Source organism: Chelonoidis abingdonii, chromosome 16, assembly GCF_003597395.2.
Source record: "Chelonoidis abingdonii isolate Lonesome George chromosome 16, CheloAbing_2.0, whole genome shotgun sequence".
Taxonomy (NCBI): domain Eukaryota; kingdom Metazoa; phylum Chordata; order Testudines; family Testudinidae; genus Chelonoidis; species Chelonoidis abingdonii.
Window position 1 is genome coordinate 12,629,390 of NC_133784.1, and position 22,699 is coordinate 12,652,088.

The 22,699-nt window shown below is 46.1% G+C and overlaps 1 protein-coding gene across 16 annotated transcripts in view; it reads left to right on the forward strand.

Annotated features, from left to right (window-relative positions):
• Nucleotides 1-22,699, forward strand: part of GBF1 (golgi brefeldin A resistant guanine nucleotide exchange factor 1) — a 166,917-nt gene that overhangs the window by 91,627 nt on the left and 52,591 nt on the right. For all 16 annotated transcript variants that reach the window (XM_075072936.1, XM_075072940.1, XM_075072939.1 and 13 more), the window contains 5 exons: nt 540-671; nt 16,843-16,961; nt 17,615-17,723; nt 18,115-18,175; nt 22,344-22,398. In XM_075072936.1, the coding sequence (XP_074929037.1) occupies nt 540-671; nt 16,843-16,961; nt 17,615-17,723; nt 18,115-18,175; nt 22,344-22,398 (476 nt within the window). The remainder of the gene's footprint in view (nt 1-539; nt 672-16,842; nt 16,962-17,614; nt 17,724-18,114; nt 18,176-22,343; nt 22,399-22,699) is intronic.

Consider the following 22,699-nt stretch of genomic DNA (forward strand, 5'->3'; position numbering starts at 1 on the left):
AGCATTAATATAGGGAGCAGCAGCTCTGTGATGTTTACATAGTGCTCCTACAATGGGAGCTCAGACAGGAGGCTCCAGAAGGCTGTTTAGAAGATCACTACATTTGCATAAGAATTAAGGAGCTTCATAACCCCTTCCTCTCTCTGCGGTGCTCATTTTTTAGGAGCAGCCCCCACCTTCCCACCAGTCTTCTGAAATGAGTGATGAGCCATTTATACAGCTTCCTCCCTGAGAGACTGAGCTTGGACAGCTACTTAGAGGGGAAGTTAAATACAACCTAATGAATGAAACTAATGAGCAAATTGGCAATGTGAGGATTTAGTATGTAGTATGCTGTTGGAGTTTGCGAGCATGTTGTCTCAGTCTCAAGTCATCCTGCCGGTCACCAAAGGGATGATCATCCTGGCTGTACACCAAGGTCCCACAGAGCTTACTCCCCTGTTACAAGAATTTGTTTTTAGCACAAGTTGCTTTTAGTTCTGTGGTCTGACCATTGGTAAGCTAAGTCTCTAATGATGTTCTCTCTTTTTTTCTTACAGAGCTTTCGGAAATTGAACCCAATGTCTTTCTCCGACCCTTCCTGGAAGTAATCCGTTCTGAAGACACTACAGGTCCCATCACTGGGTTGGCCCTGACATCTGTGAACAAGTTCCTCTCATATGCATTAATAGGTATGGGGCTTGGATCACTGGCATTTCCAAAAATGCCAGCCAAGTGTATACTCTGGAAATCCCATGCATAATGGGGTAGTACATATTTGCAGCCTTCTCAGAGTTGAAGTCTGCCTGGGCTGATGGTGTGGGGATGACAGTCTTCAGTAATACTTAGGAAATAATGGGGAAGTGTTTTTTCTGTAAACTTTGTTCATGCGATGCTAACTAGTGCCATTCACAGCTTTAGAATGGTGGTAGATGGTAATAAATAGCTCTAGGACTCCTAGTCTTTTTTTAACCATTGCAGGCTTTTCAGGGCATTTGGAATATTTATTTTAAACACCTAGAAGTGTGTTAGGTATGTCACAGAATTATATAAAGGAGCAATCCATGCGCTGGAGTGTTTGCCGTGTGCTTTCAGACACGGTATAACAAGGTGGGAAGGGAGAGTGGAGAATGAGGGCAAGGGTTACAATAATAGGTTCACACACACAATAAACTCAGCAGGGTTACTTGGGGAGGGATTCCCAGATCTTGATGGTTCTGTGATAGGTGAATTTTTTATAGTCCAGTCCCTGTCCAGTGGCCTACATTGTCTCTATCAGCTCCTGAAAGACTCACTTCTCCCAGTTGACATGGCAGTAGTTTTGCTATTACTTCTTTGTTTGTCTGTACAAAGAGAGAGACGGAGAGAGTATTTCTTGGGATCAGTGGGGGGCAGATCAACTTGTGGCACTAATATTTTTAAATGAGCCATATGGGAGAATAGGGTTCAGTGGAAACTTGAAACTATTCCTGTACTTACTAGACTCTAGGAACATCACTAGATTAGAGGTGGAGGGTGGTGCATGTTGCGTTGTTCTGTAGCACCCCCTCGTGGCTGTATGCACTGAGTTTTGTTCAGCAATCACTGCAGAACATGCTATGTGCCACTGCTTGTATTGAGGTGGCAGAGAGCTAGCGGGAACAAAGAAGCCAGGCATTGCATCTGAAGGATGGAAAAAAGTTGAGGTTGTCTCCAACATCGTGTGTTTATCGGGTGGAGTGGTTGTGGAGTTAGAATCTAGTGACAAATGGCAGCTCCTGCTTGCTTAGGTTTCAGGTACTTGTTACCAGAAAGCTTTGTATTGTGGGTGAATCTAATAATCACTTCAGCACAAGAAACCCAGTCTCCAAGTTAAGAAAAGAAATGCTAAGAAACTGGGATCTTTGTGACCTATTAAAATGGGCATCTCAGTCTGTTTCTTCTGGTCGGTACGTTGGTGTCTCTGCAGTGGTGTGTAATGGTAAAATTAAATGCTTAACTGGTGGGATATCTCCAAACTTTTTATATAATTTTAGTGTAATGTACTGTGACAATAAATGCATTAGGAACACACAAACCATTCCTAGCACATGCACCTTTGAAAATGTAAGCAACAGTGCAACTCTTGTATCCTGGTAGAAAGAGGACATGACAGTTTCTAAGTGGAATGAGTACACAGTGACTTCTTGTGTGTGCTTGTAAACTGGGAGGTAGGACCAAAATGTCAGATACACTTTTAGCTTTGTGTTTTAACAGGTAGGGTCACCTGTACAGTAGACACGCAGTGTTTCAGTCAGTAGAGTAACTGCATAAATGACTAAAGACAGTTGGTTTAGGATTTCAGTTGTTTATTTTAACATAGCTAGATAGAAAAGATTGAGAGTTTGACAACATTCTTTGACTTCCTAATTAGCTACAGGTCACACCAGAGCTCCCCAGCAAGAGGCCATCTCTAAAGTGTGTGGGGTGTGTGATTTTTGCAGGCAATGGCAGAATCCTTTGGTTTTTGTTTTGGAACAGCACCTGTAATCCAAATTCTCAGTGATTGCTTGAGGTGATGTTTTCAGGGGCCTTGCCTTTTGTGCTTCTCCAGACACCAATGAGGCTGGGATTAACGGTGCTGATTGAATGTCTGGCTGGGGCTGCATTGTTGTATGAAAGCCCTGTCATTCTTACCTTCCCTTTTGTGATATTAACTTACTTCCCTCCAGCACAGAAACTATCAAAGTGCTATATAAAGATACACAAAGTGTAAAACTCTTCTTAACAAGCAAGCTTTTCCCAGATTATAAACAGGGAACAAGAGTGGGGAAATGTAGTGTGGCTGATGTTTGCTGTGCTTTCTAACTCTGGGTAATTGAATGACCAAACCAGAACCTGTTCCAAAATTGGCATTTGTTAGATCTGTGTGGGAGCAGATGGCCTGTGCTCAGCACTTGGGGTTTAAGACCAGTGTGCAGTGGAAGGACTGGCGTATTTAACGCAACATGTTTGAAAAGGTGTCTTGAGATGCAGTATGTTTTATAAACAGCTCCCTCTTCCTACTCCTCAAGGCATTTTGAGGAAAACATGCATTTCTCATTCTCTCAGATGGAATCTCTACCAGCTAGTCAGGTGGTTGGTTGTCTAACCAGTATTGAGAGAGAGTGGTTGAAAACTCTTAAATCAGAAAACATCCTCTTCAGAGTAACGCAATTCTTGAGTGCACTTTTTGACATCTGATCTCCAACTGGCAAAGGTCTGTTATGAGTTGGTATTAATGCACCCATTTATTAATGGTGTAGCGTGCAGTCTGTAAGGCTGCTGTCCAGTCAGAACATAAGAACGACCATACCGGGTCAGACCAAAGGTCCATCTAGCCCAGTATCCTGTCTCCCGACCAATGCCAGGTGCCCCAGGGGGAATGAACAGAACAGGTAATCATGGTTTAAAAAAAAAACAAAAAACAGGTAAAACAATTAAGTATCCATCATGGATGTAGTTTGGTAGAAATAGTCATCATTACAGAATGTTGTCACAGGTTGTCTTCTGCTCTGACATAAACACTTCATCTTTGCTTGGACACTTACATTCTGTATACCATGGCAATTTTTTGCAGCAACAGGAAACCTTGTGAAAATATTAACATCAGTTGAATTTTTCTTCATTGTTTCCCAGAGCATTTGCTTTTGGATTAGTTATTTTTTGAGCTTTGCTATTTCTCCAGGACGACTAGCAACCAATTTCTTTGATAGACACTGTAGAGAACATAAGAGCAGCCATACTGGGTCAGACCAATGGTGCATCTAGCCCAGTATCCTGCCTTCCTACAGTGGCCAGTGCCAGATACTTCAGAGGGAACAGAACAAGGCAATTATCGAGTGATCCAGAGCATGGGGTTGTGTCCTTGACCATCTTGACTAATAGCCATTTATGAACCTATCATCCATGAATTTGTTTTTCTTTTTTGAACCCAGTTATACTTTGGGCCTTCACAACATATCCTGACAACGAGTTCCACAGATTGACTGTGTGTTGTATGAAGAAGTACTTCCTTTTGTTTATTTTAAACGTGCTGCCTGTTAATTTCGTCAGGTGAGCCCTGGTTCTTGTGTTATCAGATGGGTAAATAACACTTCCCTCTTCACTTTCTCCACACCGTGCGTGGTTTTATAGATGTCAACCATATCTTCCCTTTCTAAGAGTCTTTTAATCTCTCCTCATACAGAAGCTGTTCCATACCCCTAAATATTTTTGATGCCCTTCTCTGAAACTTTTCCAGTTGTGATATATCTTTTCTGAGATAGGGCGACCAAAACTGCATGCAGAGTATTAAAGGTGTGGGCATACCATTAATTTCTATAGTGGCATTATGAGATTTTCTCTTTTATTATTTATCTCTTTCCCAGGACCGGCGCTAGTGTTTTTAGCGCCCTAGGCGCATGGCCATTTCGCCCCCCCCCACGGCTCCGGGTGGACCTGCCGCAGTCGTGCCTGTGGAGAGGGTCCGTTGGTTCACGGCTCCGGTGGAGCTGCCGCAGCCGTGCCTGCGGGAGGTCCATCGGAGCGGCAGACCGTCCACAGGAATGCCTGTGGCAGCTCCATTGGAGCCGTGGGACCAGGGGACCCTCCGCAGGCACGACTGCAGCAGGTCCACCAGAGCCGCCTGCTGCCCCCCCTTGGCAAAATGCCGCTCCCCAGTAATCCTGGCGCCCTAGGCGATTGGCTAGGCCGCCTAAATGGAAGCGCCGGCCCTGCTCTTTCCTAATGAGTCCTTACATTCTGTTAGCTTTTTTGAATGTCTCTGCACATTGAATGGATGTTTTTCAGAGAACTATCCACAATGACTCCAAGATCTTTCTTGAATAGTAACAGCAAATTTAGACCCCAATCTTCTTGTATGTATAGTTGGGATTGTATTTCAACGTGCATTACTTTGCCCTTATCAATATTGAATTTCATGTGCCATTTTGTTACCCCGTCACCCAGTTTAGTGAGATCCGTTACTTTGAACTTAACAATCTTAAGTAATTTTTTGTATTGTTGGCAAATTTTTGCCATTCCGCTGTTTATACCTATTTCCATATCATATGGAATATGTTAAACTGCACTGGTCCCAGTACTGATCCTTGGGGGAAACCTGCTATTTACTTCTCTTCACTGTAAAAACTGACCATTCATTCCTACCCTTTGTTTTTATCTTTTAACCAGTTACTGATCTATGAGAGGACCTTTCCTCTTATTCCATGACTGCTTACTTTGCTTAAAAGCCTTTGGTGTGGGACCTTGTCAAAGGTTCTCTGATAGTCTAAGTACATTGTGTCCACTGGATCACCCATGTCCACATGTGTGTTAATGCTAATAGATTGGTGAGGCATGGTTTCCCTTTACAAAAGCCATGCTGACTCTTCCCCAGCATATTGTGTTTGCTCTTTACTATAGTTTCAACCAATTTGCCTGGTACTGAAGTTAGGCTTACTGGCCTGTAATTGCCAGGATCCCCTCGGGAGTCTTTAAAAAATCGAGATGTCACATTCAGTATCCTTCTGTCATCTATTCCAGAGGCTGATTTTTAAGTGATAGGTTACATACTACAGTTGGTAGTTCTGTAATTTCATAGTTGAGTTCATTCAGAACTCTTGGATGAATACCATCTGGTTCTGGTGATTTACTACTGTTTTAATTTATCAATTTATCCCAAAACTTCTCTATTGACACTCAGTCTGGGACAGTTCCTCAGATTTGTCACCTAAAAAGAATGGCTGAGGTATGGAAACTTCCAACACATCCTTTGTGTTGAAGACCAGTGCAAAGAATTCATTTAGTTTCTTTGTAACGGCCTTATCTTCCTTAAGTGCTCCTTTAGCACTTTGATCATCCAGTGGCCCCACTTACTGTTTGGCAGGCTTCCTGCTTCTGATATACTTAAACAAAAAAATTGCTATTAGTTTTTGTCTTTTGCTACTTGTTCTTAAAATTCTTTTTTGGCCTGCCTAATTATACTTTGATAATTGACTTTCCAGAATTTATGCTCCTTTCTGTTTTCCTCAGTAGGCTTCGACTTCCAATTTGTAAAGGATTCCCTTTTGTCTCTTTTACTCTGCTGTTCCTCATATTGTTTTTTTAAATTTGGGATACACATTTAGTTGAGCCTTTGGTATGTTTTTGTTAAATAGTTTGCAGGCATTTCACCCTTGTGACTATTCTTTTTAATTTCTGTTTAACTAGCTTTCTTTTTTTTTTTGTAGTTCCCCTTTTTGAAGTTAAATGCTACTGTGGTGAATGTCTTTGGTATTTTCTCCCTTACACGGATGCTAAATTTAATTACATTATGGTTGCTATTACAGAGTGGTTCAGGTATATAGTCATGTCTCAGACCAGATCCTGTGATCCACTTAGGACTAAATCAACAATTGCCTCTCCTCTTGTGGGTTCTAGAACCAGCTGCTCTAAGAAGCAAAAGTAATATTGTCTAAAAATTTTATCTCCACATCCTGTCCTGAAATGACATGTACCCAGTCAATATGGGGAGAGTTGAGATCCCCCATTATTACAGTTTTTTCTGTTTTCTGTAGCCTCTCTAATCTCTCAGCATTTCACAATCACCATCCTGGTCAGGTGGTCAGCAGTATATTCCTACTGCTATACTCTTATTATTCAAGCACGGAATTTCTATCTATAGAGATTCTGTGGTACAATTTGATTCATTTAAGATTTTTACTATATTTGACTCTATGTACCCTGGTATTACCATTTTCCATTGATAAGTTTCTGTGATGCCTATTATATCAATATCCTAATTTGATACAAGGCACTCAAGTTGACCCATCTTAGTACTTAGACTTCTAGCATTTGTATATAAGCATTTATTAAATTTGTCAGTATTTAATTGTCTACCTTCATGTAATGTAACTGAATGGGATTTTTTTGTTTGACTGTTTCTCTTCAGTTCCTGCCTGTACTGTGTTCAACTTCTGTCCTCTCTTCTTCACAAGGGTAATAGAGTACCTCCTTTTAATAAACCCTTCCCAAAGGCATGTCCGTGTCCAAGCCATGTGCTCTTCTTCACCTGTGGGCTTTCTCCCAGCCCTTAGTTCAAAAATTGCTTTGCAACCTATTTCATTTTACATGCGAGCAGTCTGGTTCCGTTTTGCTTTAGATGGAGCCCATCCTTTCTATATAAGCTCCACTTTCCCACAAGGTTTTCCAGTTCCTCATAAACCAGAATCCCTCCTTCGAACACCACTATCTCATCTGCGGATTGAGACCCTGTAGTTCTTCTTCGAGTGACTGCTCATATCCATTCCAGTTAGGTGTGCGCGCGCCGTGTGCACGTTCGTCGGAAGATTTTTACCTTAGCAACACTTGGTGGGTCGGCTGGGCGCCCCCTGGAGTGGCACCGGCATGGCTCCGGATATATACCCCTGCTGACCCAACCGCCCCTCACTTCCTTCTTACCGCCCATGTCGGTCGTTGGAACAGTGGAGTGCGGCTTAGCTGATCTCCACCTCCCTAGCTACTTGTAGTTTTCTCGTTGTTGTGTATATAGTTCAAATTTTTATACTTACAGTTAATTATTTTCTCTAACATAGTTAGTGTATATAGTTAAGAGGGGTTCAGGGATTAGCCTCTTCCCCTCACCTGGTGCCAGGGCCTATGCCCGGTTCACCGGGTTTCAAACCGTGCTCGGCCTGTCACAAGCCGATGGCTACTGGAGATCCTCATGACTCCTGTCTTAAGTGCCTCGGGGAATCCCACCTCACAGATAAGTGCTGCATTTGCAAGGCCTTCAAGCCGCGGACCAAAAAGGAGTGGGACTTTCGTCTTAGACAGCTCCTGATGGAGGCAGCTCTCACTCCTCCACCATCGGCACCGAGCGCCGGACAATCTGCACCCGAGAGAAGTGCATCTTAGGCACCGGAGCGCACCGGTACCGCTAAGGCCCCTCGGCACCAACCGTTGCTGACTCAGATGTCTGCTAGGCACCGCTCCCTCTCCCCGCTGGTAAAAAAACATAAGATTCCTGCAGCTTCCGTGTCCACGCCGCAGTCGGAGCACCCGCCTAAGTTGGACCACCCGGCACCGACAACTGCTGTGGCACTGACAACTTCAGCACCGTCGATTCCGGTCCCGCAAGACCCTTCGAATCTGGTGCCTGACAGCTCCCCGCCACGCGCCGTGGTTGAGCTTACTTTTCGCTCCACGCCGGAGACTTTTTCTCTACGGCAAGGAAACTGATTGCACTGACGGAGTCTGTGCTGCCTCAACCCCTGGCACTGCCGGTGCGGGCTATACAGTCCATAGGCAAGCCTGCCCTACTGAGACCATCCTCTATCGGCACCGTTGAGAGGCACCGATCACGCTTGCGGTCCCACCGGCATTCTCGGTCCCATCGCCAATCTCAGTCCCGACGCCGCTTGCAGTCCCGGTACCATTGTCCATCTCGGTACCTGTCGCTCTCCCGGCACCGTTCAAGACCCAGTTCACTGGCCCGATACTCTTGGTACCGATCAAGCTCACGGCACCGCACCTCTCGCAGCCGCTCCCGGCGTTGAGCTTCGAGGCCCCAGTTGACCTCCTGGCAGCATTCCGGTCGCAGGTCCCGGTCTCATTCCTGGCACCGGTATAGCACCCGGTACCACTCTCCTCTGCAGCATACAGACAGACTACCCAGGGATGGAGACCATTCTCAGGGGTTTTCAGCTCCTCCTTGGCTGTCTCGCCATGCATGTTTGTCATCCTATGCGGGCAGTGCTTCCTATGCACAGGACCATGACTTAGATGTTCCCAGCCGTGTCTTTCAAGAGACCCAGGCTCAAGACCAAGGACCTCATCAGTGATCCTTCTGGACGCCTTGGGCATATCACCAAGCCCAAAGTGGACCTCCAGTGCCATCACACTCCGTACTGTCGGAGCACCGGGTGCCAGAGGCTACTGTTAGCGCCCCACCTCCCGGCTACGGAGGATGCTCCCATTCGGGCACCAGACCCTCAGGTACCACCTGAGCCAGACGTCGCCCAAGTCCATGAGACAATGGAGGACTCATTTGTCCCTGGCCTTTCCTCTTCCTCTTGTCCAGATGAAGTGATGGCAGGGACATCCTCCTCAGGCTCTCCTCCAGTTGACCTCAGGTTACATCAAGACCTCCTGAGACGGATGGCTCTGAATATGAACCTCCAGGTGGAGGAGGTTCCAGAGATAGAGGACCCGGTGGTAGATATTTTGTCGCCTGACACTCCAACAAGGGTGGCCTTACCATTTATTCGGACAATCCAAGCGAAGGCTGATACTATCTGGCAGTCTCCAGCATCTATTCCGCCCACGGCTCAGGGAGTTGAGAGGAAGTACATGGTGCCCTCTAAGGGGTACGAGTACCTGCATGTACACCCTGCTCCCTCGTCGTCCAATCGGTTAATGAAAGGGAGCACCATGGCCAGCAAGCCCCTGCCCCAAAAGCAGAGGAGGCTAGGCGCATGGATTTATTGGGACGTAAAATCTACTCTGCCGGGGGCCTCCAACTCAGGGTGGCAAACCAAAAAGCCCTACTTAGTCGCTGTAACTATAACACCTGGGTGACAGTTGAGAAATTCACAGAGCTAGTCCCCCAAGACTTGCGCCAAGAGTTTGCAGCCCTTTTGGAGGAAGGAAAGAAGATGGCGAGAACTTCTCTCCAGGCCTCCTTAGATGCAGCCAACTCCATGGCCAGAACTCTGGCTTCAGGAATTACCATGAGGCGAATATCATGGCTTCAGGTGTCAGGCCTTCCACTTGAATTGCAGCATACGCTACAGGACTTGCCCTTCGAAGGTCAGGGCCTATTTTTGGAAAAGACTGACCCTAGGCTGCAGAGTCTGAAGGACAATAGGGTGGTCATGCGCTCACTCGGGATGCACACACCGCACACTGAGCGCAGACCCTTCTGGCCTCAGACTCAACGCCCTTACCCCCCGCCTAGACAGTGGCAGGACTTTGGCAGGAGGCGTAGCCGAGGCAATCGTAGACGGCAGTCCGGACCCCAGGGGGGTCAGAATCATGGCCCCGCCAAACCACCCGCGGGACCTAAACCAAACTTTTGAAGGCGCGCCCGAGGGCGACGTACCAGTTGTTCAACAGGATCCTTTCCCTCCCTTTTGCAACCGCCTTTCCTCTTTCCTCCCTTCGTGGACCCAAGTAACTTCAGATTGTTGGGTCTTACGCACGGTAGAATTTGGATACCACCTTCAGTTTATTTCACCTCCCGCCCCCCATCCTCGTCCCTCTTCAGGGACCCCTCTCACAAGCAAATTCTCTTGCAGGAGGTACGGTCCCTCCTTGCCATGGGAGCTATAGAGGAGGTACCGGAGGACTTGAGGGGCAAGGGGTTCTTCTCTCGGTATTTCCTAATCCCCAAGGCGAAGGGGGATCTCAGACCAATTCTAGACCTGCGGGGACTCAGCAAGTTCTTGATAAAGTTGAAGTTCCGCATGATATCCTTGGGGACCATCATCCCATCCTTGGATCCTGGAGACTGTATGCCGCCCTCGATATGAAGGACGCATATTTTCACATTTGCCATTTATTCTCCGCACAGACGGTACCTCAGGTTTGTGGTCAACCGTCAACATTTCCAATTTACGGTCCTTCCGTTTGGCCTCTCCACAGCCCCAAGAGTGTTCACAAAGTGTATGGCCATAGTCGCCGCGTCCCTCCGTTGTCGACGTGTACACGTCTTCCCGTATCTCGACGATTTGCTCATTCGCGGCTCCTCCGAGACCCAAGTAACGCGGCACGTGGGCGTCGTCAAGGATCTATTCATCCAACTAGGTCTGATGATCAACCTAGAGAAATCTACTCTGGTTCCCACACAAAGAATAGAGTTCATTGGGGCCATTCTGGACTTCAGTCTCGCCAGGGCCTGCTTACCACAGCTGCGGTTTCACGCAATGATATCAATTATACAAGGCCTACAAAAATTCCCAACCACTTCGACTCGAACTTATCTCGGCCTCCTGGGTCACATGGCTGCTTGCACGTTCGTGACCAAGCACGCTAGGCTACGCCTACGTCCCCTTCAGACTTGACTCTCCTCATCATACCACTCGGGGAGACACAATATAGACAAGATCCTCATGGTTCCCCCGAGACTCCTAGGTTCTCTTGACTGGTGGTTGACACCCTCCCTGCTGTGTGCAGGAATGCCATTCCGTCCGCCCCAGCCTTCTATAGCCCTAAAGATGGATGCGTCATCTCTCGGCTGGGGTGCTCACCTCGGACATCTTCGCACTCAAGGCCTTTGGTCATCTCAGGAGCTGGCCTTGCACATCAATGTCCGAGAGTTGAGAGCAGTCCGCCTTGTGTGCCAGCGTCAAACAGCATCGCAAGCCGTTGTGTGTCTGTTGAGCCACTGAAGACACAAAACGGCCCATGTATTACATAAACGGGACACGTCCCTCCCCCCTTTGTCAGGAAGCCCATACAAACCTTGGGTACCCATGGACTGTTGCGTCTGTCTCCGCCAGGGGTCGGAACACTCGGCGGAATTACTCAGCAGATCCTCCACGCTCACAGTGTCGATCTGCCGCCGGTGCATTAATTCATTCTGTTTCACGGAAGTGGATTCCCCACATAGACCCTGCTTCCCACGAGAACAGGAAATGCCAATGTTCCTCCTTCCAAGGTCCTCCCCAGCTCGATCTCGGAACGCTCTAACCGTGGACGAGCCAACGCTTTATGCCTTCCACCAATTCCACGGTCACAGGGTCCTGCTAAAGCGCCACAGGACGACGCGCTGATCATAGACGCCCCACGGGCCTCAGGCAGCAACTTGTCACACCAGTTGCTGACCTGTCGATAGCCAGACCAATTACCCTGCCTCTTCTCCCAAGACCTCATAAAACTCAAGAACACGCAGACTTTCAACTACCAACCTGCCGTCCCCTACAACCCTCATGCGTGCTCCTGCCGGGTGAGCCATTAGAGTTAACCGTTCGCCTTCAGTACAACAAATGTACTCCTGGATAGCAAGAAAACTCAACTCGGTCTAACGTATCTGCCAAGTGAAGCGTTCCCTGCGGCGCAAAACACAAAAATTTACTCACACTGAGGCCCTCGATCCCCACCTGTCAATAACAATAACTAAGGTTAAATGTCTATATCACCTGCAAAGGGTAACCCAATACAAGACTCCGAACCAAGACCAATAAGGAACCGGATTTCAAAGCTCAGGGAGGGAATTTTTGGGTGAGTTGTTTGTTGTGCTCCTCGACTAAATAAAAGTGATCTCTATCTCCAGGCTTTCTAACTTCTGTTCCAAGTGTGAGTAAAAGGTAGAAAAACAATAGGCTTTATATTGTGGTTTTGTATTTACATATGTGTAGTTGCTGGAAAGTTGAAATTGTTATCTTTCGATAAGGCTTTATCATTTTTCCTTTAACAAGTGACCCTATATGTCAACCTTGAACAGAGACCAAGTTTTATTCTTTTTTCTTTATATAAACTTCTTTAAAACTTGTTGGATTTCTTCTAGGTGAGGCTCAGGGATAGGAATTCTCTGTGCCAGGGTTACCGCTTCTCTCCAGGGAAAGACTGGAAGGGAAACTCTGTGTCAGAGTTGCAAAGCTTACCTTGCAGGAACTCTGACTGAGGGTTAAAGAAACTGGATCTCTCTGTATTTGCATTCAAGTAATTAAATAGGATCGTCCCAGGGCCATGCCCAGGGAGGAACCGGGACGAATAAAGAGAAGACAAGGGGAGAGGTATTCCTTTGTTGTAGACGCAGGCATCTGACTGGGTCCCCCAGGAAGGTTTGGGGAGACGAGAGTAGGCAGGCACTGATTCTTGTCTGGTGGCACGCTATCAATCTAAGCTGATAATAAAGCTTGAGGTTCATGCAGGTCACCACAGTTTGACGTCGGTTTTTATAAGTCAAATTGGGACTTATGCTATACACCACCTACCTGGACTACCTCTGGTCTCAAAACAGCAGGCCTAGCGGCACATGCATGAGGGTCACTGCCGGCCCATTTCACCTCCACCCAGGAGAGAGTGGCCGGTCCGTGTTTTCACACCCTATGGTTTCCAGGTTCCTCAAGGGCTTGAAGCGCCTATACCCCCAAGTACTCCGCCCTGCCCCTACTTGGGACCTCAACCTGATCTTAACCAGACTTATGTCTCCACCATTTGAGCCGTTAGCAACTTGCTCGCTGCTATACCTGTCCTGGAAGACAGTTTTCTTCATAGCCATTACATTGGCCAGACGAGTCTCTGAGCTTCAGGTGCTCACGGTGGACCCACCGTATACTGTCTTTCACAAGGACAAGGTGCAGTTGCGACCATACTCAGCGTTCCTCCCTAAAGTGGTATCGGCCTTCCATATCAATCAGGACATCTACCTTCTGGTCTTTTTCTCGAAGCCGCACTCATCATGACCGGAGCAATAATTGCACTCCCTTGATGTCCATAGGGCACTCACATTTTATATCGAACGGACGAAGCCCTTCGTAAATCGCCCCAACTCTTCGTCGCAGTGGCAGACCAAATGAAGAGCCTACCTCTCTCCTTCCAGAGGATCTCCTCTTGGATGACGGCATGCATCTGCACTTGTTATGACTTGGCTCATGTTCCCTTGGGCCATCTCCCGCACATTCTACCAGGGCTCAGCCTTCATCTGCTCCCTTCCTGGCTCATGTACCAATCCAGGAAATATTTTGTGCAGCTACCTGGTCCTCGGTCCACACCTTTGCTTCGCATTATGCTCTGGTTCAACAGTCTAGAGATGATGCAGCCTTTGGCTCAGCAGTTTTGCATTCTACCACATCTCACTCTGACCCCACCGCCTAGGTGAGGCTTGGGAATCACCTAACTGGAATGGATCTGAGCAATCACTCGAAGAAGAAAAGACGGTTACTCACCTTTGTAACTGTTGTTCTTCGAGATGTGTTGCTCATATCCATTCCAAACCCGCCCTCAGAGTAGCCGGCAAGAAGGAACTGAGGGGTGGTTGGGTTGGCAGGGGTATATATCCGGGGGCTTCCAGCCGACCCACCGAGTGTTGCTAGGGTAAAAATCTTCCAACGAACATGCATGCAGCGTGCGCACACCTAACTGGAATGGATATGAGCAACACATCTCAAAGAACAACAGTTACATAGGTGAGTAACCGTCTTTTTTGCCTATCTAACTGGTCTTGTGCATGGAACTAGAAGCATTTCAGAGAATGCTACCAGGGAGATCCTCCCTTCTCTGTATCTAGCAACCTAAATTTGGCTTCTAGAACCTCTCTCCTACCTTTCTCTACCTCACTGGTACCAACATATACCATGACCACTGGCTCCTCCACAGTACTTGACCAAACCTATCTAGATGTCTTGAGCAGTCCTTAACCTTCAGTCAAGGCTTGCAGTGAATTTCAAAAGCATATTCTCTACTTTTCCCTTTGAAATGTATTTGCTTTGCTGCAATCACCATACATGTCATGGACTTCAGAATGTTCATAGCAGCTTTCTACATTTCTACTTCTAAAACAAACTTTCACTCTCAACATCACTGGGCTCAGCATGTCTATAGGTGCAGTCTGGATTTTCAACAGTTAAGCTATATCTTCAGCACCACAGGGGAGCCACTCTTTGAATCTGTATGCTGCAGTAGAGATGATCCATCTTGTGTAGATTGAGAGAAATAACTACCTCCTGCAGTAGTAGAATTGGTTTATATTGTGGTGAGAATAAGAATCCCCTTCCAGTTCTGACCTGGTTCTTTTGAGTTTTATTTTCTGGTGTATACATCTGATACTAAGAACCTGTACAGCAGTCTGACCAGTAATAAATGGCTAGCTAATTAGTCCAAGTTCTGGAGAATGAGTTAACTTCATGCTGTGCTATGACTATCTATAGGATAACATGTGGGTAGGCCTTTAAGCTTTTTTTCCCTGTGTTCCTAATTCTTACATGCTGCATTGTCCCTGAACCTTCTCATATTTATTAAAATAAAAAACACTCAATTGTTCTTTTTGCCACATTCCTCCTCATTGGAATTGATGAGAATAAATAATAGGAACTGTACCTTGGGTATGCTACCTGTTTTTACAGCTAGTTTGATTTACTACTTAAATCACTTGGAAGTGTCTATCTTTGCTCCATTGCTCTTTGTAGCTGCAGAAGAGCTTGCTTATTGAGAGGTTTGAAGCATATTCTCCTCACTCCGATTATTTCACTTCCCTTAAAGCTCCTGCTGAGAGGACCCTTGAATTGCCTGAATTCCTCAAAAGATGAGAGTCAGTAGTTAAAACCACATGGTCACCTGACCCAGCTCAGTTAGTCTGCACTAGCACCACCACGGGTGGAGCTGAGCTGGTAATAGCAATGGTAGAAGCCATTGTATATCCTAAGCAGTGAAAGGTCTACTTTTAAGTCAGGCCACCAGAGAGTTTCTATCACCTCTCTGTCATTGAGATCCACGTGTTGCCTTTTGCCACCAAGTGTCAGTGCTCAACAGGATGCCATTGACGTGGAGTCATAAATGACCAATCCAAATCTCTGACAGACTCTGATCAGTTTAATAAGACGTTATATAAGCATTGCCCAAATATGTAAAAACAAACCCATCAGAGGAAAGCAAGATCTGCATAAGATAAGGATGCATGCTGTGTTGGTGGGCTACTGCCCCTCAGCCAGTAGTATCTGTGCATCATCCAGTGGCAGGCTGCTACATAGCATGAGGCCATCCTTTGCTGTGCGTGTAGCTGTGAAAAATGTTTCTTACACAGTAGCTTTTCAGAACCTGCACAGCGCCATTGAGCCTGCTCTCTGTGGTGGGATACGGAAGGCATGGAACACAACAAGGGCAGCTTTCTTTAATATGTAGACTTTAGTGGTTGAGGGGTGAATGCTACTAGAGCTGAAGAGAGAATCTGCTGCAGCTTCTCTGCCAAGTGCACAAGGCCCTTTTGTTTCCAGGGCTCTTCTGCCAGATATGTGTTTGCTGGAGTTCATGGAGCCCTGTCCCCAATTAATGAGGTATTAACTAGTGTTTAGTTTGTCTCCTCTCTTTCCTAATGACTGTTTAGGTAAGATGGTAACAAGACTCTTGCTCAATGCGGTATTGTTTAGGTGAGAATGAAATCAAAGCCAGAGGCAGCTTTCCCAAAGCCACTGAAATGTGGCACAAGATACGGTTACTGGCAACAATCCTATCCAGAACTCCCTCTCAGCTGCACCCTTGTTTGTAGATACAAGAGAATGAAATGGAGAGAGGGGCCTTGATGACTGATTGAAGTGGGAGGGTTGGAGCTCTGGTATCTCAGCCGTGGTCCTTTCTGTCTACCCTTTTCCCCCTGAGAGAACTGCTGGCCTCTTCTCCCTCTCTGCCTCTTGGGAGAGACCTTAGGCAGCAGAGGACAGCTTCCTTCCCTGTCGGGGAGAAACCCCAGGCAGGGACTCTATGCCTGTAGTAGAAGTCAGTTTAGCAAATGGAAACTGGTTTCATATGTTGACATTTTTTCTCTCCCCAGTGTGATGTGGTTAACAGCTGATTAGGTGTTTGGGGAGTAGTCTTATAACTTACCAACAAAAACATGATCTGGGGGGGACAGGGGGATGTAATCAGCTTAATCACTTACTCTTCTCCCCTTTCCTTTGTCTGTTGGAACATATAAGCTTTTTGCAAACAGAAAAGACAGTTCCTGTCCCCAATTAAGGGCCCTGTGTGCAATACTGAAAACATATAGCAATAAACAGAACGCCTATCAATGCTAACGGAAGTTGAGTGGACCCTACAGGGAAAGAGTTTACCCCCAAGCCATACAAAAAGACAGCAGATGTAAGTGAAGCAGCTCTGGGTTAGTGTCTCCGCACAGAGGCGACAGCCTGCAGCTGGCTTTTCCCTGTCAGTTTCCATTTCCTGTCATGGCTTCTTTGTTTTCTTGTGCAGATCCCAGCCATGAGGGCACAGCTGAGGGAATGGAGAACATGGCGGACGCCGTCACGCATGCCCGATTTGTGGGCACGGATCCGGCGAGCGATGAGGTTGTCCTGATGAAAATCCTGCAGGTTAGCAGAGAGAAGTGGCAATTACCATAATGGCTGCTGCCTAGTACTGAGTGGATCCAGTTACATGGAGATGCGGTGGGGAGGGAGCATTGTTTTGACTCTGCAAGAGCTTAGTGACAGACTTTATTTTTAAACAGATGGCTCATGTACCTGTGGTAAAAGCTTTTCCAAATGAAAATAATTAAAAGCTTAAATGAATTGATTTTAAATAGAGTTCTTGATGTGCTATAGCCTTGATCCTAGACTGTGTGTGTTCCTCTCCAGTGGTGGGGAAAGCAGGGATGGGGAACCCAGCAGCTTCTTTGGTGATAGCCAAGGGCTGTAGAGGGGGAGTGAAAGGAGTTATTCTGAAACAAACCTAGAGTTGTATATCGCTTGGATCTGCATTTGGGCTAAGGAATCTCAGCAAACCGAAGTGTTGGGCAGCATGTGAGGTGTCAGGCCTATGAGCAGAGCCATCACTCTTGCTCTCCAGCTTCGTTGTGCTCAAGGGCAGGAGTCACTTTGAAGTGACTTCTGGAAACCCTCCTCCTTTCACTCATGGCAGTGATTCCTGGGTTCCAAGCAGACCTTTCCTGAGTGCCTCGACCCTGTCTCAGTGTGCAGGTGAATGGCATCGGTGCTGCATTACGTTTAAACTTTGCATTTTGCAGGTTTTGAGGACCCTGCTGCTCACTCCGGTGGGAGCCCATCTCACCAATGAGTCAGTATGTGAGATCATGCAGTCCTGCTTCCGTATATGCTTTGAAATGAGACTCAGTGGTAGGTTTGTTTTTCATATTCCCACGGTGGTGGCTCCTAATAAATGGTCTGGGCTCTCCAGACCTCTGCATCTAGACCCAGTGCATGAAATCCATCGAGGGGAATGTGCTGACTTTACAACATCACAAGCTTCCACAGTTTCATAGAAACTTAATCAGAGGTTCACTGTACAACTTCTTGCTCCGTGGCTCCTCTGTTTTTTTTCCCCAGCTCCGTGGCGCCACCTTGTGAGTATGTGCCCATTTTGCAGCAAGGCAGAGTTGGAGCTGGTTTTAATAAATTTGCCATAATCCTCTGTAAACAAGGCTCGGAGGGGAGTCTGCTTGGAGAAGCCTCTTGATAATATCACAGTGAGTAATGACACCTGTGTTATTTGTTTTTGTCTTCGCAGAGTTATTGAGAAAATCTGCAGAGCACACTCTGGTCGACATGGTGCAGCTGCTCTTCACAAGGTAAACCTGCTTGTGTTTGCCTCAGCATTGCTGAGATGGCCCTCTATGGACAGGAAGATTCCACACTTCCACTTAGGGGCCCACAGAAAATCCGTTTGATCAGACCATGGTTTCAGGGTGGTGGGGAAGGGAGGATTTGGTCCTTCTCTCTTGGGCTGTCTCATCAAGACTGGAGGTGGGGGGGTTAGACCAAGTTGTATGGTTTAAGGTGGCCTTCAGGGACAGACAGACAACCAAACAAGAACTTTTAGTTAAGAAAAGGTTCTTTGGCCAGATAATGCAAATTCCACTCAAAAACCCAGAATCCATTTCAGTGCTTTAAAAATGTATAGTTCTCTTTAAAAATGTAATAGAAAGACCGTGTTAAATAGACATATGCTTAATTCCAGCAGAGTTTCACCTCAGATGCTGAAAGGAATTTAAACTACTTCAGGGTCACTTGGGGCAGCTTGTCATTTGGATGAAACTTGTGCCCTGACCAACACCGCCAAAGTGTTGAACTAGGATTCCCTCTCCTTCTGAAACTCAGTACTTAATTCATTTTTGTAAGCAATGCCTAAACTCCTCTTCCTGGCCAATGAAATAATCAAAGCCTTTCTCTGGGTATTATACAAATATAGAGATCTGGGCAAAAAAAAAGCAGTGCAGTAAGTTTGTTCCGAGAAATGCTGACTGGGGAATGCAGTGCCTCTGCTCTTTTTTTTAACACTTCCAGTTCCCACAAGCACATCCCTCCATCTTCCACATTCCCAGCCGCTGCAACTGGCTCTGCTAGCCCCATCTCTGTTCCACATCTGAGGTGGAAGAAAAACTTAAGAGTTTAATGGGCTCAGATCAGTAGCACTGGATAATTTCCATCCCAGAATACTGAAAGAACTGACACATGAAATTGCTAATCCAGTAGCAAGGATTTTTAATAAATGTATCTATTCAAAGGTAATGCAGTATGACTGGAGAGTTGCTAATTCATAAGTATATTTGAGAGAGAGAGAAAATGTGATCTGGACAATTGGATTTGTTAGTCGAACATCAGTAGCACTCCAGGCGTTAGAACAAATTATGAAGGAAAAAATAATTAAATTCATGTAGGCAAATGATAAAGGTGAGGAAAAGCAACATGGGTTCACCAAACATAGATCATTGCAGGCTAACCTTATTTCTTTCTTTGAGAAAATAGTAGATTTTTTTATATAAGGGCAGTGGAGTAGATCTAATATACTTGGACTTCAGTAAAGCATTTGACGTGGTACCATGTGGGAAGTTTTTAGTTAAATTAGAGAAGATGGGGACCAGTACAAGAATTGCGAGGTAGATAAGGAACTGGCTAAAGGGGAGAAAGGCAACAGGTTATGCAGAAAGGTGAATTACCTGACTGGAGGGACGTTAGTAGTGGAGTATCAGAGGGATAGCCATGTTAGTCTGGATCTGACATGCATCCGACGAAGTGGGTATTCACCCACGAAAGCTCATTCTCCAATACGTCTGTTAGTCTATAATGTACCACAGGACTCTTTGTTGCTGTTACTAGTGGAGTTCCTCAAAGATCAGTCTTGGGACCAACTTTTATTCAGTATTTTTATTGATGACCCTGGCACAGAAAGTATGAGTCTGTATCATGAGCATATTTCATTAGTGAAGTTGGGAGGCATTGATGATCAATAAGATCTGGGACTGGAATATTATACAGGAAGATCTGGATGACCTTGAGGCCTGGAGAGACAGAAATGGGATGAAATTCAATAGTACAAAAGTGAAAAGTCATGCATTTAGGGTCTAGTAATAAGGATGGGGCTCATCAGTTGGAAGCAACAGAGGAGGAGAGAGACCTGAGTGTGTGGGTTGATCACAGGATGAGTATGAGCCACCAATATGATGTGACTGAAAAAAGCATGTTTGAACTTAGGATGTATCAGGCAAGGCATTTCCAGTAGAGACAGAGAAGTATTAATGCCATTGTACAAGGCACCTGTAAGACCTCATGTGGAATACTGTGTACGATTCTGGTCACTCATGTTCAAGAAAGATTAGTTCAAACTGGAACAGGTGCAGAGGAGATACTAAGATGATCAGGAGAAAGGAGGGTCTGTCTTCTGAGAGGAGACTTGAAGATCTTTGCTTGTTTAGCTTAGAAAATGGAGGCTGAGGGGTTATGATTTCTTTCTATAAATACATCAGGGGTAAATATCAGGGAGATGAAGAGCTATTTAAGCTAAAGGACAATGTTGGCACAAAAACAAACAAACAAATACAAAAACAAACATAAACAGACCATAAACAAATAAATAAAGGCTAGAAATTCAAAGGTTTCTAACCATCAGGAGGAGGAGTTTCTGGAACAGCCTCCCTCTAGGAATTGAGGGCAAAAATTTAATTCATTTTAAGAGAGACAAATTTGAGTGTGATTGTTTGACAGGGTTGCTTGTGATTGTGGGGGTCAGGGCTCAGCAGCCCTTGGGCTCAATTCCAGTTTGTCTTACATTTCTAAAAGCTCATGCTTCGGGGTTTCAGCTGGCCACCTACAGGTGTCAGGAAGGGATTCCTTTTGACCATACCCTCCAGAGACAGGAGATTTTAAAAATCCAGAATACATGAAGTCTCAGGGATGGCCATGGCTGGAAATGGGATACTGGGGAGAGAGGGGCTGGGAGGTAGACCGAGCATTCTCTTTCTTGTATGCTTGGCTGGCTGGTTCTTGCTCACATGCTAAAGGTCTAACTTGGGGGATCAGGAAGGAATTTCCCCCCAGGTCAGATTGGCAGTGACCTGGCAAGGGGGAGGGTTTGCCTTCATCTGCAGTGTGTGGTGTGGGTCACTTGCCAGGATTCTCTGAGTATATCTCACTTAATCATTTCCCAGCCATTGTGGGTGCTTTGGGTATTGGTGCACTTTGGCCCTGTCTAATCTCTGCTTTTGGCACATAATAGTTTTGCCTGCTGTGGGGTGTAATACTTTGGTCTAATTCTGGTTGTTGGGTTGGTGTTCGTGGTGTATGATATATTGAATGGTCTTTTGGTCCCTTCTGCCTTGAAATATGGCTCTGATTCTGACCACATAGATAGCTGGATGGATGCAAAGACCCTGTGGTCTATGGGTCTTTGTGGCTAGGTTCAGAAGCAAGTGTATGATAAAGGAGCAACGATCAATGTATTATTTTCACTTATTTGGCAGCTTGGCAGAGTTCTTATTCACAAATCCATATGAAGCTTCCTCTTTCCTTCCCCTTCCCAATTTAACTTGAAAATATCACCACCATGGCTAGTTCCTGAGAGCAGCTGAACTTGTATATATCTGTGGCAGTCACGGGGGCACGAGTAGGGTGAGCACTGCCTCTGGATGGTGGGCTTGCTCTGTTTGCTTTTCCTTTGGAATATTACTTTGTTCGTCCTTGGGCAAAGTTAGGGCATGGGCTTGCTGTCTCCCCAGCATGTGAAGGCCAGAAGTGTAAGGAAGCCAGATGAGAGGAGGCAAGGTGTGTGGGTGGTAAAGAAGTAAATGCTGTTTATTGCAGAGATCATTTGGGAGGACAGGTTTAAGCTGCCCATCTCTGCCGAGCTCTGACCTTCCCATCTACTCTACACCCAGTGCGGGGGCTGCTTAATGTGAGGCTTTCAGGCTGAGGACTGGAGAAAATAGTGCTGGATTTCTGACTATATACTGTGCAATGTGGAGGATAACAGGGCTTCTAGATGGTCCCATGGGATAAGTTCAAAGTAATAACTATTCTAAGTCTGACTCTGCTGCTTCTGAGAGAAGAGAAACTGATTCACAGTTCACTGGTGCTAGAATATTGGGAGCTCTTGATCTCCTGCTGCCATTTCAGCAATGTGCTACTTGGACTTGCTCTGGACAAGTTTAATTTGCAGTGCTGAAACCAGCAGCTGGAATTTGCTACATAAGTACTCCTGAAGCAATTAACATCAGCATAGCTGTACCACTGTTAGCAGCAGTGGGGTGCTTTCTATGAACGTTCAATAGTGTAGAGAAGGCTTTTCCTATAGCATCCTCTACAGCAGAAAGAAACTGGGAGAGGACCACTTCCTGGAGAACATCTTGGGTCCAAGGTGGTCCTCCATCCTCAGTGTTTACTGCCAGATCTGAAGAGAGTGTTCTCTTCCTGCACCAGTGCCCGGGAGGCTGTGTGCATTCCTGCATGTTCTTTGTCTTTCAGATTGCCTCACTTTAAGGAAGAACCTAAAAGCTATGTGGGGGCTAACATGAAGAAGGTAAGAACCAGTACACTCCCTGCTGTCTCCTCCACCTCCTCTTGCTTGCTCACATCTCTCTTCTTTGCGTTCACATCTATGGTTATGTTATTCCTGGAAATCTCTAGCTCAGTGAAGAAAGCACACTAAATAACATAGGGCTGAATTCACCACTGGTGTAAATGGCACAGCTTTATTGAACTCTGTGGAGGTGTGCTCACTTTTTTTCCAGCAATGAATTTTGCCTATGAATTATTGCCTAGGCAAGTCAGGCAGAGCTGTGGCAGTAGCCAACAGCTGCTCCTCATCTAGAACCCCTGCA